The following is a 15,308-nucleotide window of genomic DNA, read 5'->3' as shown; positions in this document are numbered from 1 at the left end:
ACTGTTGTACATACAACGACACTATCAGACTGCTCTGAAATCCCTTATTTGGGGTCACTCCTGGCTCAAGGAGTGACCTTTTGTTTGAAGGAGCCAACAATTCTCATTGTAACTTTTAAACATGAAAATCCACACAGATAAATTTGAAGATAATCTGCGATGCAAATACTTCTGGAGGCCCAAAGGAGTGGAGCTGTGCTTTGGCATCCTGCACTATGCCGGAAAGGTGAGGCAAGTGTGTGTCATTAAACCTGAATTTGACAGGGGCCAGTGTCCATACTACCCTGTCTGTGCTGCTCACAAAATTTCTTGCAGGTTTCTTTTCTCCTTTTAATTCCTCTTGAACACCTAATCATAATTCCCAAACTTTCTCAGTGTGCTGCTCACAGAAAGTCGCCCCTGGTAAAGAAGCAGTTTCTCGCTGGGGTGACTATGGAGCTGCCATCTGCCTCCCACCTGAGGTTTGGCCCAGAAGTGACAGCTCTCCAGAGAGAGAACATAGTATAGCTTTCCCAGTGTTGAGCAGTGAATGTGCACATTAAAGTCATTTGGAAATGTGTAGGTAGCGGTGGAGGGTTCATATCACAGTGGGGCTCAGTTTTTAGCAGTTTAACTCTATGTGTCTTTAGGGAACCAAAAATGTCTAGATAAAAAGGGGAAAAAATTCACTTCATCATCCAGATATTAAGCTTTTATATCATTAACAGAAATTTCCACTTTTCATAACTTATGCCTCAGTCTCATTTCAAGTTCCTGAAGTAGAGTAGTGACTAATTCAGGAAACTCTCTAGTTCTGCAGCCAACAACTCATTGCTTGAGTTACTCTCAAAGGAGCCATTGGAATTATGGCTAATTGGTTCCGGGTGGGGGGGGGTGATCTGCTGAGGCCCTGGGTCCAAAAAAAATGGGTAGGAGTTCAATAAAAGGCATTTTGGATTATTTTGTTGATGTAAGATTTATTGAAATTATTTTTACTTTTTAAAAAAATTTATTTGTTTATTTTTTATTTTAGAGAGAGCACGCGTGGGGGAGAGGGGCAGAGAGAGAGAGAGAGAATTTTAAGCAGGTTTATGCTCAGTATGGGCCCAGTGCAGGGCTCAATCCCATGACCCTGGGATCATAACCCATGCTGAAATCAAGGGTCAGATGCTCAACTGACTGAACCACCCAGGCACCCTGAAATCATTTTTCATATTCATATCATAGTATTGAAATTAAGTATGCCTGACTGGAGGTTGGTTGAAAGGCAATTCTAATGTAAGTAGAGAGGATTGTTTTTCTCTCCACATAGTGCATAGTATCTATTTTGGATATTTGTTAGAAATTGCAACCCAGTTTTTACCCTTAGATCGTTCACTCACCTTAGCACTGATGTCTGCCCATATATTGATGTCCTTGACGTCTGAGATGCCCTTATCTAGCCTGCTCCCTCCTTTCCTATCCTCTTCCTTACACTTCCACTCTGTCTCCATGTCCTTTTATACTTACTTCCTATTCACCCATCTTCCCTTTCTCCCTCTTCTCCTTTCTTGATTTTAAGGGGCGGGAGATGGATAGGAAGGACCTTTTTCTTTCTGGACTCCTGTTCTTTTCTGAATTCATTTGTCACTCAATGCTTATTTCTCTGGAGTGTTCTTAAAATTTCTCTGACCTGGATCCCTCCTGTTCTGAGAACCAAAAATGGCTCAGCATCCCTGAGCGATCACATGCCGTGAGTACTTTGGGAAGCAACAACGGTACGGTGGGTATGGGCTCGGAGCCCAAAGTGTCTGGGTTTGGAAGCCTGCCTATCACTTGTGAAATGTGCATATTATTTCTTTTCTCTCTAGGACTCTGTTCACCCACCAGTAAAATGGGGATAATAATAGTGTTTACCTTATAGGATGGATGCTTTACATATAGTGACCAAAGATACAGTACCCAATGTATTTTCATTATTATTCTGATGTGATATGACTCTTTTTTTCAAAGAGCACCTGGACAAGAAGTTAAGATAAATTGGTGTGTCAGAAATTACATTTTTTTCCTCCTTATCTTGTGGACTGGATTTAAAAGCACAACTGTGTCAAGACAAATTCTGTACGTTGGTCGATTAATGACTGACCTCAGACAACTTACCAGTGTTGCTAGCAATGGATGATATCGGCTAGTTTGCTATTTGTTGTTTACATTGCAGGTATTATATGATGCTTCTGGGGTTCTTGAGAAAAACAGAGATACTCTACCTGCTGATGTGGTTGTAGTCCTGAGAACGTCAGAAAACAAGCTTCTTCAGCAGCTCTTCTCAATTCCTTTGACCAAAACAGGTACCTGGAGCCCCTGACCTCCCTTGGCCTGATGCTTCTACAAGCACTGCTGGAGTTTTCTTGTTAGTGTCCAAATACTGCCAGGGCTCCACTACTACCACTTTGAACTTTAAGCAGGGGTAAAGGTCTATTCAACCAAATTCATGAAAAGGAAAGTGATTGTTTCTTTTTCAAGTTAATTGCACAGCATCAGTGTATATATACTGGGCATACATACAGACACACACCTTTTATAACATTAACTCTTAGACTCCTCATTTCTCTGCCTGCCACCTTTCCCTCTTCATTTATAAAGCCATATGTAATCACTAATTTGTGCTAAGCACTCCAGGGTGGTCTCAGTTTACCTAGAGTTATTGGGAAGATTATTTCTGTTCACGTATGAACCTAAGTGGAGGGAATGTGGTGAATCCGAAGGTTATTCAGTCATGGGGTCCTCAGAGGTCACCTGGTCCAATTCACCACCCAGTCAATAACCCCACTCTCTTAACCAATTTAGAATAGGTCCATCACTGGCCTACGTGCCTGGCCTTTGCCCACTTAGAGTCAGCTTCTGCTTAATGGCTTCTGTTTATAGTTGTGCAGTCAGTTCTTAGGACAGGAGGCAGGAAACTAGGGCTGAAGAACAGAACTTCCCTGTCATTGCTATTTTGCCAAATAGGTTCCATTTGGGTCAAGTTCCTTTGATTTACCTGGGTTCTGCTGCCTTTGGCTGAGCAGCAGACCAGGTCTTCTCAAAGCTTTCCTCTCAAGGGCATTATGTTCCTGAAGGTATGTCTGGAAACAGCTGCATTATGCTTTTATGAAAGGAGGAGAGACCTCTTTGTCACTGTTCATAATTTCTTTTTCTTTCTTCCCTCACCCCTCTTGAAATCATTGGTGCCCGTGTGTAGTTTGGGGCCTTCGTCTGCTTAAAGAGAGTGGCTGCCAGGTCTGACTTAGCAACATGCAGAGGAATGAAAAGCTTGGCTAAGAAAAAAGCTACAGTCTACAACCTTTGCTTCATCTTAACTTGGAAAGAAAGTTGAAACCAGTTCTTAACTTTCTTCAAACATGCTCCTTTAAACAAAGATAGTAGGATGCCCATGAGAAGACTGGCCTCCAGCTTTCTTTCCAGACCTCCCTTGGGCAGAGCTGGGATTTTACTCATTATCTCCTTACGAAGATATCTACCCTCAAAAATTGTTTCTAAAGAGGTTGTTCATCCTACATTGAAGGTCAGAATATCAATCAAGCTGCTAAATTTTAAAACATCTATATCATTTATTTTTTGGTTTTAATGTATTAAAGCCTTTGAAGGTGGGAAAATTTTACTGGACAGGAATAGTTGTGTTGTTTTTGATAGAATTATAAATATCGGTTTCAGAGTGACCAGATGTGAGCTGAGCTGGGGCTTCCTCACCAGACACTTAGGTCTTATCAGGCAACTTATGTGCAGGGGCAAAGATACAGGCATCATTAAGACCCCTACTTTGTGCTCTTTGAAATTAAATTTATCTAAATGACTTGTCCGTTGGCATTTACACTCTCTCATAAATATAAGTAATGATTTGTCAAATCTGTTCACAACTTTGGAATTTCCAATTTTTCAACTGTTGGCAACATAAAAACAATTTCTCAGCCTGGGCCACTAGGTGGTGCTATGCAAGAAGTCAGGCTCTGAAGAAGCCTTCTGTTTGCCCTTGATCCGCCTACACGGGAAAGGAACAGGAACAAAGAGATAGCCTCTGCTTTTTTTTTTTTTTTTTCCTTCCTTTCTTTTTGATTTTTGCTTTTCTCTGAAAGAGTTTTTCTCCTATCTTGTAACTCTTTCTGAATCTTGCCTTCAAACTGTGTTCCACACGTCCTGGAGGAAATAGAAGTGAAAAAGAAGACTAGAAACAAACGTGTTTTCCTAACAAGCTTCCTTGTATTCCTGAGTCCCCTATATTGTGCATAATAATTTCTTTTGAAATCCTAAGCCTTATTTTCTTCACATTTTGAATATAATTAAGAAGCCGCAAAAACACATCAAAGCTAATAAGCATGATTTTATTTTCTTTTCCTGAAACTGCTCATGTAACAATGGCTTCAATCAACATTTATAGAATAGCTTCTAATAATAAGGCATCATTTAGGCAGCGAGGTGAATATAAAGATAAAATGACTTTGCTCTAAAGCAACTGGAACTTTCTTTTACCTTCACTTTCTATCTAGAATTTTTCTCCCTATGATGATATTTGCCCTCAAACATCAGTTCTAAAGAGATGTGCATCCAATGGTGAAGGTCAGAATATTAATTTTCTAAATTTTAAAACATCCATACTCTATATTTTTTGGTTTTAGTATATTACAGCCTTTGAAGGTGGGAAAACCTTACTGGACAGAAATAGTTCGTGCTGTTTTCACTGAAATTGCATATACTTGTTTTAGCATGTGCCCCTTATGAAAGCAGAAATGGTTTTCTGGCTGGAACCAAGGTCCCACATAACCTAGCATTTTGAAAATGAATATGCTGATATTTTCAGTGCACGAGAAACCATTTTCTTGGTTGTTTTTATTTTTATTTATCCTGCTTCAAACCCTTAAATACTTGTCTTATTAAAATGAAATGGGTTACTGTTCCGTGATCATAGATGTTATGGGAAGCTACTTTACAAACTTCTTTTAGGAGATGAACTGCAGAGAGGAAGGAGAAAAGTCAAAGTTGGGAAGCTTTGGAGGCTGTTAGCATCAGACTTTAAAAAGAGGTCCAGTGTTGGACTCCGGTTTTGGGAGAAGAGGATGTTGTAGGATGTTGGTAGTGCTCTGACTCCTGGTCTTGGTGGTGGTTACGAGTACTTTTGCTTTATAATCTGTTATGCTGTCCATGTGTTTTACACACTTTTCTGTACGTTCTATTTCATGATAGCACTTTTATTTTCCAAAAGATAGAGAAGACATCTTAAAATGCAAAGAAAAACTTTCATTTCTTTCCCTAAGATTTCCTATTCACTTAATTTGGGGTTTCCTGGTAGCCAGACCGCTGCAGCCTTTTGCTTTCAAATGCAGGCATCAGAGAGCTTCTGGCTGACATTCCTGTCCAGTTAAGTCAGCCTCCTCTGTCGGCTGCTGGGCAGGTAACAGTCCCTTCATTAGTGCATAGAAGAAGTATCGGTTGGTCTAATCTCTTATCAAGGTTGAGAGGACTAACCTCAATGTGTCTTTGTGTCAAACTGTAATAAAAATCAGAGAAAGTAATCCAGTTGACCTTTTCCTGTTTCCTGTACCCACCTTCCCATTCATGTTGTACATCCCCAAATACTGAAAAGGTTAAAAAAACATGGGGTGTGAAGTCACGAGGTGCAGGGCTCCTCCCAAATTTCTGTAGCCCCCTTGCCAGCGGCCCCTCCTGGCACATAGCTGCATCTGGTGAGAGAGATGCCTGTGCCTGATGACACTCCCATTCCAAGATACTCGGTTGGCGAATGGAGGCAGCTGCAGACAACATGGATTCTCAAACCTTCAGGACCACTCTCTTGCCTGTACATGGGCCACTTCAAACGTGGTGAAATTTTCTTTGTAATCCTTCCTCTCAATAGGAAATCTCTGAAGATTTCACGTGTGAAAATTTGATGTGGCAGCAACGTTGCTTTCTAACCCTTCAGCTGGGACTTTTCAAACTGAATGATCTAGGTGGAAAAACATTAAAAGGAAAGATGTTATAACAAGGTTTCATTGCATATTTCCTTGTTTGGGAAACATTCCGCTTGCTACTAATAAACTAGAGAAAAGTTCAAAAGGCTCAAGGGAAGAAAGAAAAGAGGAAGTTTCAAAAGGAACTTGAAGAATCCATTTCTGTCTTTGAATTGTGAATTCTGACTTCCAAATAGGAGTTTGGGGTTTTAAAGGAGTTAGGAACTGGGGAGAAACTAGAAAAACAAAAGTAGTGCCAAAGGGAATATTCTCTGAGCCTCAAAGTCTGGTTTTGCTTCAGAATCTAGAACTGAGTTTGGCTCTATTTTCTCCTGTCCAGGCTCCCCAGGTCTTTCCCTTGGAATTTGATGTGAAGTGAAAATCAACAGTAAAGTCTCTTTATCTTGACTTCCATTGGTTCCTCCTTTTATTCGGATGGGGGTGGGTGGGCAAGATGAGCTCCCACATTATATCTGCAAAGGATTCCAGCACCATGATGGCTGAAATATTTGATTGTTCCTGATTCTGTAACTTACAAATTGGGCATTCAGCTCTTAAGAGGATGCCTTTTGGTAACTGTCTCTCAGAGTTTTCATTTTTCACTTCCATGCTGGTTTCTCCTCCATGCTGGAAGTTCAGAAAATGGGTCTGGCAGGATGAGCTGACTCCAAATGATGAGGTTCCAGGGTCACAGCCATAGGCAGTGCTTGCCTCCTCTGAAACAGCAGCTCTAATGAGCCAATCCTGTCAGGAAGCCCTGAGGGGTGAGTTCTTTCTCACACAGAGGCCTGCTTCTTTCTGTTTAAGAATGTATTTCAGTCAGTAGATAATTATATATTTAGCATCTATCTAGATATGGTGTTATACATAGTCCTTTCTGGAAGGAATAAGAGAAAATCTCAGCCTGAATAGTCAGGGACAGATAGTGCGGATCCTAAAATGTATAAAGGATACACAAAAGAAATGTAAATTATGAATAGGCATGTAAATCAATACTTGGGGACAATATAAGCACTGAGTCTATACAAGTAAAAATAGAAGGAAAAGTCATGGAAATATCATGTGTTGATTGAGGTAAAACTTCTTTTAACTATAAAGACTTCTTGGAAGAGGTTTTTGTTTTGTTTTTTGTTTTGTTTGTTCGTTTTAATGTAGAGTAGAGAAAATTGAGCAGTCTGGGAGTAATGAGGCATGCTAAGCCAGGGTCTACAGCACTGGAAAGGAGAGGTAGGCAGCGGGATGATTAAGTGAACAGAATGCGAGGAAAGGACTCAGGGCAGAGGGAAGGAAGCAAGATGGAGAAATGATAGCAGTCTGTTGAGCCAAGAGTGGGCTTCTGATGCCTTTTGAAACAGTGTGGGTGGTCAAGTCAGGCTTCTAAAGAGAACAGTTTCAGGGTGACAAAGGAAACTTATACAGGGGTGTTAAAGACTGACTAGGAGAGCCAGGGTGCTCCCATGTGTCTCTGTGGAACTGTGTATGAGTAGATGCTCAATAAATACTTCTACATTCTACTTTTTTTTTTAAGTTTATTTATTTATTTTGAGAGAGAGAGAGAGAGTATGGTGGGGGGGGGCAGAGAGAGAGGGAGAGAGGGAGAGAGAGAGAATCTCATGCAGGCTCCACTCTGTCATCGCAGAGAACAATGTGGGGCTCAAACCCACCAACCTGAGATCATGACCTGAGCTGAAGTTGGATGCTTAATCGACTGAGCTACCTAGGTGCCCCTACATTCTACATTAAGACCTAGCATCCATTTTGAGTTAATTTTTGGTGAGGTGTAAGGTTGAAGTTCATTTTTTTTCTGTATGTCCAGTTCTAAAACGTTTGAAATGACTATCCTTTCTCCATTGAATTACTTTAGCATTTGTCAAAAATCAGTGGTTATATTTGTGTGGGTCTGTTTCATTGATCTATGTATGGAATTCTTCAATACCACATTGTCTTTACTATTGTAGCTTTATAATAAATCTTTATTTATTTTTTTTCAATATATGAAATTTATTGTCAAATTGGTTTCCATACAACACCCAGTGCTCATCCCAAAAGGTGCCCTCCTCAATACCCATCACCCACCCTCCCCTCCCTCCCACCCCCCATCAACCCTCAGTTTGTTCTCAGTTTTTAAGAGTCTCTTATGCTTTGGCTCTCTCCCACTCTAACCTCCTTTTTTTTTTTTTTCTTCCCCTCCCCCATGGGTTTCTGCTAAGTTTCTCAGGATCCACCTAAGAGTGAAAACATATGGTATCTGTCTTTCTCTGTATGGCTTATTTCACTTAGCATCACACTCTCCAGTTCCATCCACGTTGCTACAAAGGGCCATATTTCATTCTTTCTCATTGCCACGTAGTGCTCCATTGTGTATATAAACCACAATTTCTTTATCCATTCATCAGTTGATGGACATTTAGGCTCTTTCCATAATTTGGCTATTGTTGAGAGTGCTGCTATAAACATTGGGGTACAAGTGCCCCTATGCATCAGTACTCCTGTATCCCTTGGGTAAATTCCTAGCAGTGCTATTGCTGGGTCGTAGGGTAGGTCTATTTTTAATTTTTTGAGGAACCTCCACACTGTTTTCCAGAGTGGCTGCACCAGTTTGCATTCCCACCAACAGTGCAAGAGGGTTCCCGTTTCTCCACATCCTCTCTAGTATCTATAGTCTCCTGATTTGTTCATCTTGGCCACTCTGACTGGCGTGAGGTGATATCTGAGTGTGGTTTTGATTTGTATTTCCCTGATGAGGAGCGACGTTGAGCATCTTTTCATGTGCCTGTTGGCCATCTGGATGTCTTCTTTAGAGAAGTGTCTATTCATGTTTTCTGCCCATTTCTTCACTGGGTTATTTGTTTTACGGGTGTGGAGTTTGGTGAGCTCTTTATAGATTTTGGATACTAGCCCTGTGTCCGATATGTCATTTGCAAATATCTTTTCCCATTCCGTTGGTTGCCTTTTAGTTTTTTTGGTTGTTTCCTTTGCTGTGCAGAAGCTCTTTATCTTCATAAGGTCCCAGTAGTTCATTTTTGCTTTTAATTCCCTTGCCTTTGGGGATGTGTCCAGTAAGAAATTGCTATGGCTGAGGTCAGAGCGGTCTTTTACTGCTTTCTCCTCTAGGGTTTTGATAATTTCCTGTCTCACATTAAGGCCTTTATCCATTTTGAGTTTATTTTTGTGAATGGTGTGAGAAAGTGGTCTAGTTTCAACCTTCTGCATGTTGCTGTCCAGTTCTCCCAGCACCATTTGTTAAAGAGACTGTCTTTTTTCCATTGGATGTTCTTTCCTGCTTTGTCAAAGATGAGTTGGCCATACGTTTGTGGGTCTAGTTCTGGGGTTTCTATTCTATTCCATTGGTCTATGTGTCTGTTTTTGTGCCAATACCATGCTGTCTTGATGATGACAGATTGGTAGTAGAGGCTCAAGTCTGGGATTGTGATGCCTCCTGCTTTGGTCTTCTTCTTCAAAATTACTTTGGCTATTCAGGGCCTTTTGTGGTTCCATATGAATTTTAGGATTGTTTGTTCTAGCTTCGAGAAGAATGCTGGTGCAATTTTGACTGGGATTGCATTGAATGTGTAGATAGCTTTGGGTAGTATTGACATTTTGACAGTATTTATTCTTCCAATCCATGAGCATGGAATATTTTTCCATTTCTTTATATCTTCTTTGATTTCCTTCATAAGCTTTCTATAGTTTTCAGTATACAGATCTTTTACATCTTTGGTTAGATTTATCTCTAGGTATTTTATGCTTCTTGGTGCAATTGTGAATGGGATCAGTTTCTTTATTTGTCTTTCTGTTGCTTCATTATTAGTCTATAAGAATGCAACAGATTTCTGTACATTGATTTTGTATCCTGCAACTTTGCTAAATTCATGTATCAGTTCTAGCAGACTTTTGCTGGAGTCTATCAGATTTTCCATGTATAATATTATGTCATCTGAAAAAAGTGAAAGCTTGACTTCATCTTTGCCAATTTTGATGTATTTGATTTCCTTTTGTTGTCTGATGGCTGATGCTAGAACTTCCAACACTATGTTAAACAACAGCGGTGAGAGTGGGCATCCCTGTCGTGTTCCTGATCTCAGGGAAAAAGCTCTCAGTTTTTCCCCGTTGAGGATGATGTTAGCTGTGGGCTTTTCATAAATGGCTTTTATGATGTTTAAGTATGTTCCTTCTATCCTGACTTTCTCTAGGGTTTTTATTAAGAAAAGTTGCTGAATTTTGTCAAATGCCTTTTCTGCATCGATTGACAGGATCATATGGTTCTTCTCTTTTTTTTTGTTAATGTGATGTATCACGTTGATTGATTTGCGAATGTTGAACCAGCCCTGCATCCCAGGAATGAATCCCACTTGATCATGGTGAATAATTCTTTTTATATGCCGTTGAATTCAATTTGCTAGTATCTTATTGAGAATTTTTGCATCCATATTCATCAGGGATATTGGCCTGTAGTTCTCTTTTTTTAATGGGTCTCTGTCTGGTTTAGGAAACAAAGTAATACTGGCTTCATAGAATGAGTCTGGAAGTTTTCCTTCCCTTTCTATTTTTTGGAATAGCTTGAGAAGGATAGGTATTATCTCTGCTTTAAACGTCTGGTAGAACTCCCCTGGGAAGCCATCTGGTCCTGGACTCTTATTTGTTGGGAGATTTTTGATGACTGATTCAATTTCTTTGCTGGTTATGGGTCTGTTCAAGCTTTCTATTTCCTCCTGATTGAGTTTTAGAAGAGTGTGGGTGTTTAGGAATTTGTCCATTTCTTCCAGGTTGTCCAGTTTGTGGGCATATAATTTTTCATAGTATTCCCTGATAATTGTTTGTATCTCTGAGGGATTGGTTGAAATAATTCCATTTTCATTCATGATTTTATCTATTTGGGTCATCTCCCTTTTCTTTTTGAGAAGCCTGGCTAGAGGTTTATCAATTTTGTTTATTTTTTCAAAAAACCAACTCTTGGTTTCATTGATATGCTCTACAGTTTTTTTTAGATTCTATATTGTTTATTTCTGCTCTGATCTTTATGATTTCTCTTCTTCTGCTGGGTTTGGGGTGTCTTTGCTGTTCTGCTTCTATTTCCTTTAGGTGTGCTGTTAGATTTTGTATTTGGGATTTTTCTTGTTTCTTGAGATAGGCCTGGATTACAATGTATTTTCCTCTCAGGACTGCCTTCGCTGCATCCCAAAGCGTTTGGATTGTTGTATTTTCATTTTCGTTTGTTTCCATATATTTTTTAATTTCTTCTCTAATTGCCTGGTTGACCCACTCATTCTTTAGTAGGGTGTTCTTTAACCTCCATGCTTTTGGAGGTTTTCCAGACTTTTTCCTGTGGTTGATTTCAAGCTTCATAGCATTGTGGTCTGAAAGTATGCATGGTATGATCTCAATTCTTGTATATTTATGAAGGGCTGTTTTGTGACCCAGTATGTGATCTATCTTGGAGAATGTTCCATGTGCACTCGAGAAGAAAGTATATTCTGTTGCTTTGGGATGCAGAGTTCTAAATATATCTGTCGGGGGGCCTGGATGGCTCAGTCGCTTAAGCGGCCGACTTCGGCTCGGTCATGATCTCACAGTCCGTGAGTTCGAGCCCCTCGTCGGGCTCTGTGCTGACAGCTCAGAGCCTGGAGCCTGCTTCAGATTCTGTGTCTCCCTCTCTCTCTGACCCTCCCTTGTTCATGCTCTGTCTCTCTCTGTCTCAAAAATAAACATTAAAAAAAAATTAAAAAAATATATGTGTCAAGTCCATCTGATCCAATGTATCATTTAGGGCCCTTGTTTCTTTATTGACTGTGTGTCTAGATGATCTATCCATTGTTGTAAGTGAAGTGTTAAAGTCCCCTGCAATTACCACATTCTTATCAATAAGGTTTCTTATGTTTGTGAGTAATTGTTTTATATATTTGGGGGCTCCCCTATTCGGCACATAGACATTTATAATTGTTAGCTCTTCCTGATGGATAGACCCTGTGATTATTATATAATGCCCTCTTCATCTCTTGTTACAGCCTTTAATTTAAAGTCTAGTTTATCTGATGTAAGTATGGCTACTCCAGCTTTCTTTTGACTTCCAGTAGCATGATAAATAGTTCCCATCCCCTCACTCTCAATCTGAAGGTGTCCTCAGGTCTAAAATGAGTCTCTTGTAGACAGCAAATAGATGGGTCTTGTTTTTTTATCCATTCTGATACCCTATGTCTTTTGGTTGGCGCATTTAGTCCATTTACATTCAGTGTTATTATAGAAAGATACGGGTTTAGAGTCATTGTGATGTCTGTAGGTTTCATGCTTAGAGCGATGTCTCTGGTACTTTGTCTCACAGGATCCCCCCTAGGATCTCTTGTAGGGCTGGTGTAGTGGTGACGAAAAAAATACGGAACGCTTCACGAATTTGTGTGTCATCCTTGCGCAGGGGCCATGCTAATCTTCTCTGTATCGTTCCAATTTTAGTATATGTGCTGCCGAAGCGAGCACTATAATAAATCTTTAAACAGGTAGTGCAATCCATCCAAGTTTATTCTTTTTAAAAAATTTTTTTTAATGTTTATTTATTGTGAGAGACAGAACATGAGTGGGGGAGGGCCAGAGAGAGAAGGAGACACAGAATCTGAAGCAGGCTCCAGGCTCTGAGCTGTCAGCACAGAGCCTGACATGGGGCTTGAACCCACGAACTGTAAGATCATGACCTGAGTTGAAGTCAGATGTTTAACTGACTGAGCCAGCCAAGCACCCCAATCTTTTTCAAAATTGTTTTGGCTATTTCAGTTCCTTTGCCTTTCCATATAAAATGTAAAAGTAATTTGTCTATATCTGTACAAAATCCTGCTACAATTTTGACTGGAATTGCATGAAATCTACACATCAATTTGAGAAGAATTGACATCTTTATTAAGTCTTTCAATCCACAAACACAGTATGTCTATTTATTTAGATCTTAGTTGATTTATTTCATCATTACAGTTGGCCCTTGAACAACATAGGTTTGAACTGCACGGGTCCACTTGTGTGCAGATTTTTTTCAATAAATGTAGTACAGTACTGTAAATGTAGTTTCTCTTCCTTATAATTTTCTTGGTAATATTTTCTTTTCTCTAGCTTACTTTATTGTAAGAATACAGCATATAATACATATAACGTACAAAATATGTGTTAATCGACTGTTTTAATTTATTCATTAAGGCTTCCAGTCAACAGTAGCCTGTTAGTAGGTAAGTTTTGGGGGAATCAAAAGTTACATATGGATTTTTGATTGTGTAGGGGATTGGTGCTCCAACCCCTGTGTTGTTCAAAAGTCAGCTGTGTTTTGTTTCGGATCCTGTACATGTTTTTGTTAGATTTCTTACCTAAGTATTTCAGTTTTTGGAGCTAGTACACTTTTTTTGCTTGTTTGTTTTCAGTTGTTTGGCTAGTATACAGAAATATCATTGATTTTTTGAGGATTGACTTCACCCACAAACTTGCTAAATTCGCTTGTTAGTTCTAGGAGTTTTGTTTTGTTTTTTTAGATTCCTAGGGATTTTCTACATAGACAGTCATGTTGTCTATAAATAGGAATGTGTATTTTTCTTTTCAGTCTTATGCCTTTATTTCTTTTGCTTGCTTTATTTCACTGGCTAGGACTTCCAGTATAATGTTGAATAGAAGTGAGAAGAGGAAACATCCTTGCTTTGTTCCTGATCTTGCAGGGATGCATTGTGTCTTACACCACTGTGTATGATGTTAGGTGTAGGTTTTATGTAGGATAACTTGTACTTGCTGATCCATCTCTCTGCAATGTTTTCCCTCAAAACATACCTATGACTAGCTTCTTCAATTTCACTAGGTGTTTTATCAAAATCTGCTTTCCCTGTTAAAATTTTCACCTACTCAATATTTTATATCCCCATTTCCTGTTTTATTTTTCTCCTTAGCACCTGTCACTACCTTATATAGCATATACACTTCTTTATCTTATTTATTTTCTGCCTCCACCATAATGTAAGTTCCAAGATGGCAGGGATTTTTGTCTGGTTTGTCCATTACTGTGTCCTCCCTGATATAAAATGGTCATTCAATATATGTTTGGTGAATAAATAGATGGGTGAACCAAACCTATTCCCATTTCTGTCTTCCTTCTAATCGAAATGACTCAACTATCCCTACCCTTATTACAGGTCAGCTCTCCACTTGTCCTCTGCCTTCCTTCCCCTTTCACTTTCACAAGGACTTTCATCATGCAGTTATTCCTCATCTCTTCTGCATCATCTGTTTATTCCTCATAATGTGACCATTCTCATCAACACAGTGTCTTCCATCTTTTTGACTTCTTGTTACAAATCGAATTATGTTCCCTCCAAAACATATGTTGGAGTCCTAAGCTCCATTACTTCAGAATGTGACCTTATTTAGAAATAAGGTCTTAGCAGAAGTAATCAAGGTAAAATGAAGTCATCAAGGTGGGCCCTAATCCAACATGACTGGTGCCCATATAAAAAAAGAAGACTTTGGACATAGGGAGAGTGCTGTATGAAAATGAAGGCAGATAGTAGGGTGATGCTTCTCTCACCTGAACCTCTTAACTAAATTCTGTTTCTACTCTTACCTTTTACAGTCTAACAGCTAAACCACAGTCTTTCCAAAAACGTAACTCTGATCATCTGATTCCTTTTCTTAAAACCTCCGATGGCCCCTTATCACATGTAGAATAAAATCCAAATTCCTTTCCTTTTCTACGAACTCTTACATGGTCCGTCCCTGCCCTTCTCTCTGTCCCTGTCTCTTGAACTTTTACCCTTCACTCTCTGTCTTCATTCTGTTCCTCAGATATTCCAAGTCTTGTTCCTGACTCTGCAACTAGCTGCTCAGTCTGCCTGGAACATTCTTTCTCCAAATCTTTACAGGTCTGTTTCCATCTTGTGATCCAGAATCCTGCTCAAATATCACCTCCAAAGAGAGGCCTTCTCTGTCCACCCAGTGGAGAGTGGCCCCACACTTCCACACTAACTCTGTTATACTACCCTGTATAACTATCTCCGTTGGGATCTGACGTTGTCCTGTCCTATCTGTATATCACCCTCCTTCCCCAATCCCCAGTGCTAGACTGTAAGCTCCTTGAGAGCAGAGACCTTATTAGTCTTTTTTTTTTTTTTTAACCATGGTATATCCAGGACCCAGAGCAATGCCCAGCGCATAGTAAGTCCTCAATAAATCTTTGTTAAATAACTTGGTAACTCCTGCAAGGTAGAAACTAAAGCTGAAATCCAAATCTTGGCTCTGAATTTACTCTGTATTTAGAGAAAATTTAAGACTCTGTATTAATTTACTAGGGCTGCCACAATAAGGCACTACAAATAAACAGTGGTTTAACCAAGA

General features: G+C 39.6%; 1 protein-coding gene and 1 non-coding gene across 2 annotated transcripts in view; one reads left to right on the top strand and one right to left on the bottom strand.

Annotated features, from left to right (window-relative positions):
- Positions 1-15,308, top strand: part of MYO3B (myosin IIIB) — a 407,188-nt gene that overhangs the window by 202,208 nt on the left and 189,672 nt on the right. The window contains exons 21-22 of the mRNA XM_049616047.1: positions 138-226; positions 2,177-2,306. Of these exons, the coding sequence (XP_049472004.1) occupies positions 138-226; positions 2,177-2,306 (219 nt within the window). The remainder of the gene's footprint in view (positions 1-137; positions 227-2,176; positions 2,307-15,308) is intronic.
- LOC125912048 (U6 spliceosomal RNA) lies at positions 12,325-12,431 on the bottom strand. The gene has a single exon (XR_007454599.1). It is a non-coding gene; the product is annotated as a U6 spliceosomal RNA (small nuclear RNA).

The sequence above is a fragment of the Panthera uncia genome (genome assembly GCF_023721935.1).
Source record: "Panthera uncia isolate 11264 chromosome C1 unlocalized genomic scaffold, Puncia_PCG_1.0 HiC_scaffold_3, whole genome shotgun sequence".
NCBI classification, from domain to species: Eukaryota; Metazoa; Chordata; class Mammalia; order Carnivora; family Felidae; genus Panthera; species Panthera uncia.
Note: the sequence above shows the minus strand (reverse complement) of the source record. Positions and strands in the feature narration are given on the sequence as shown.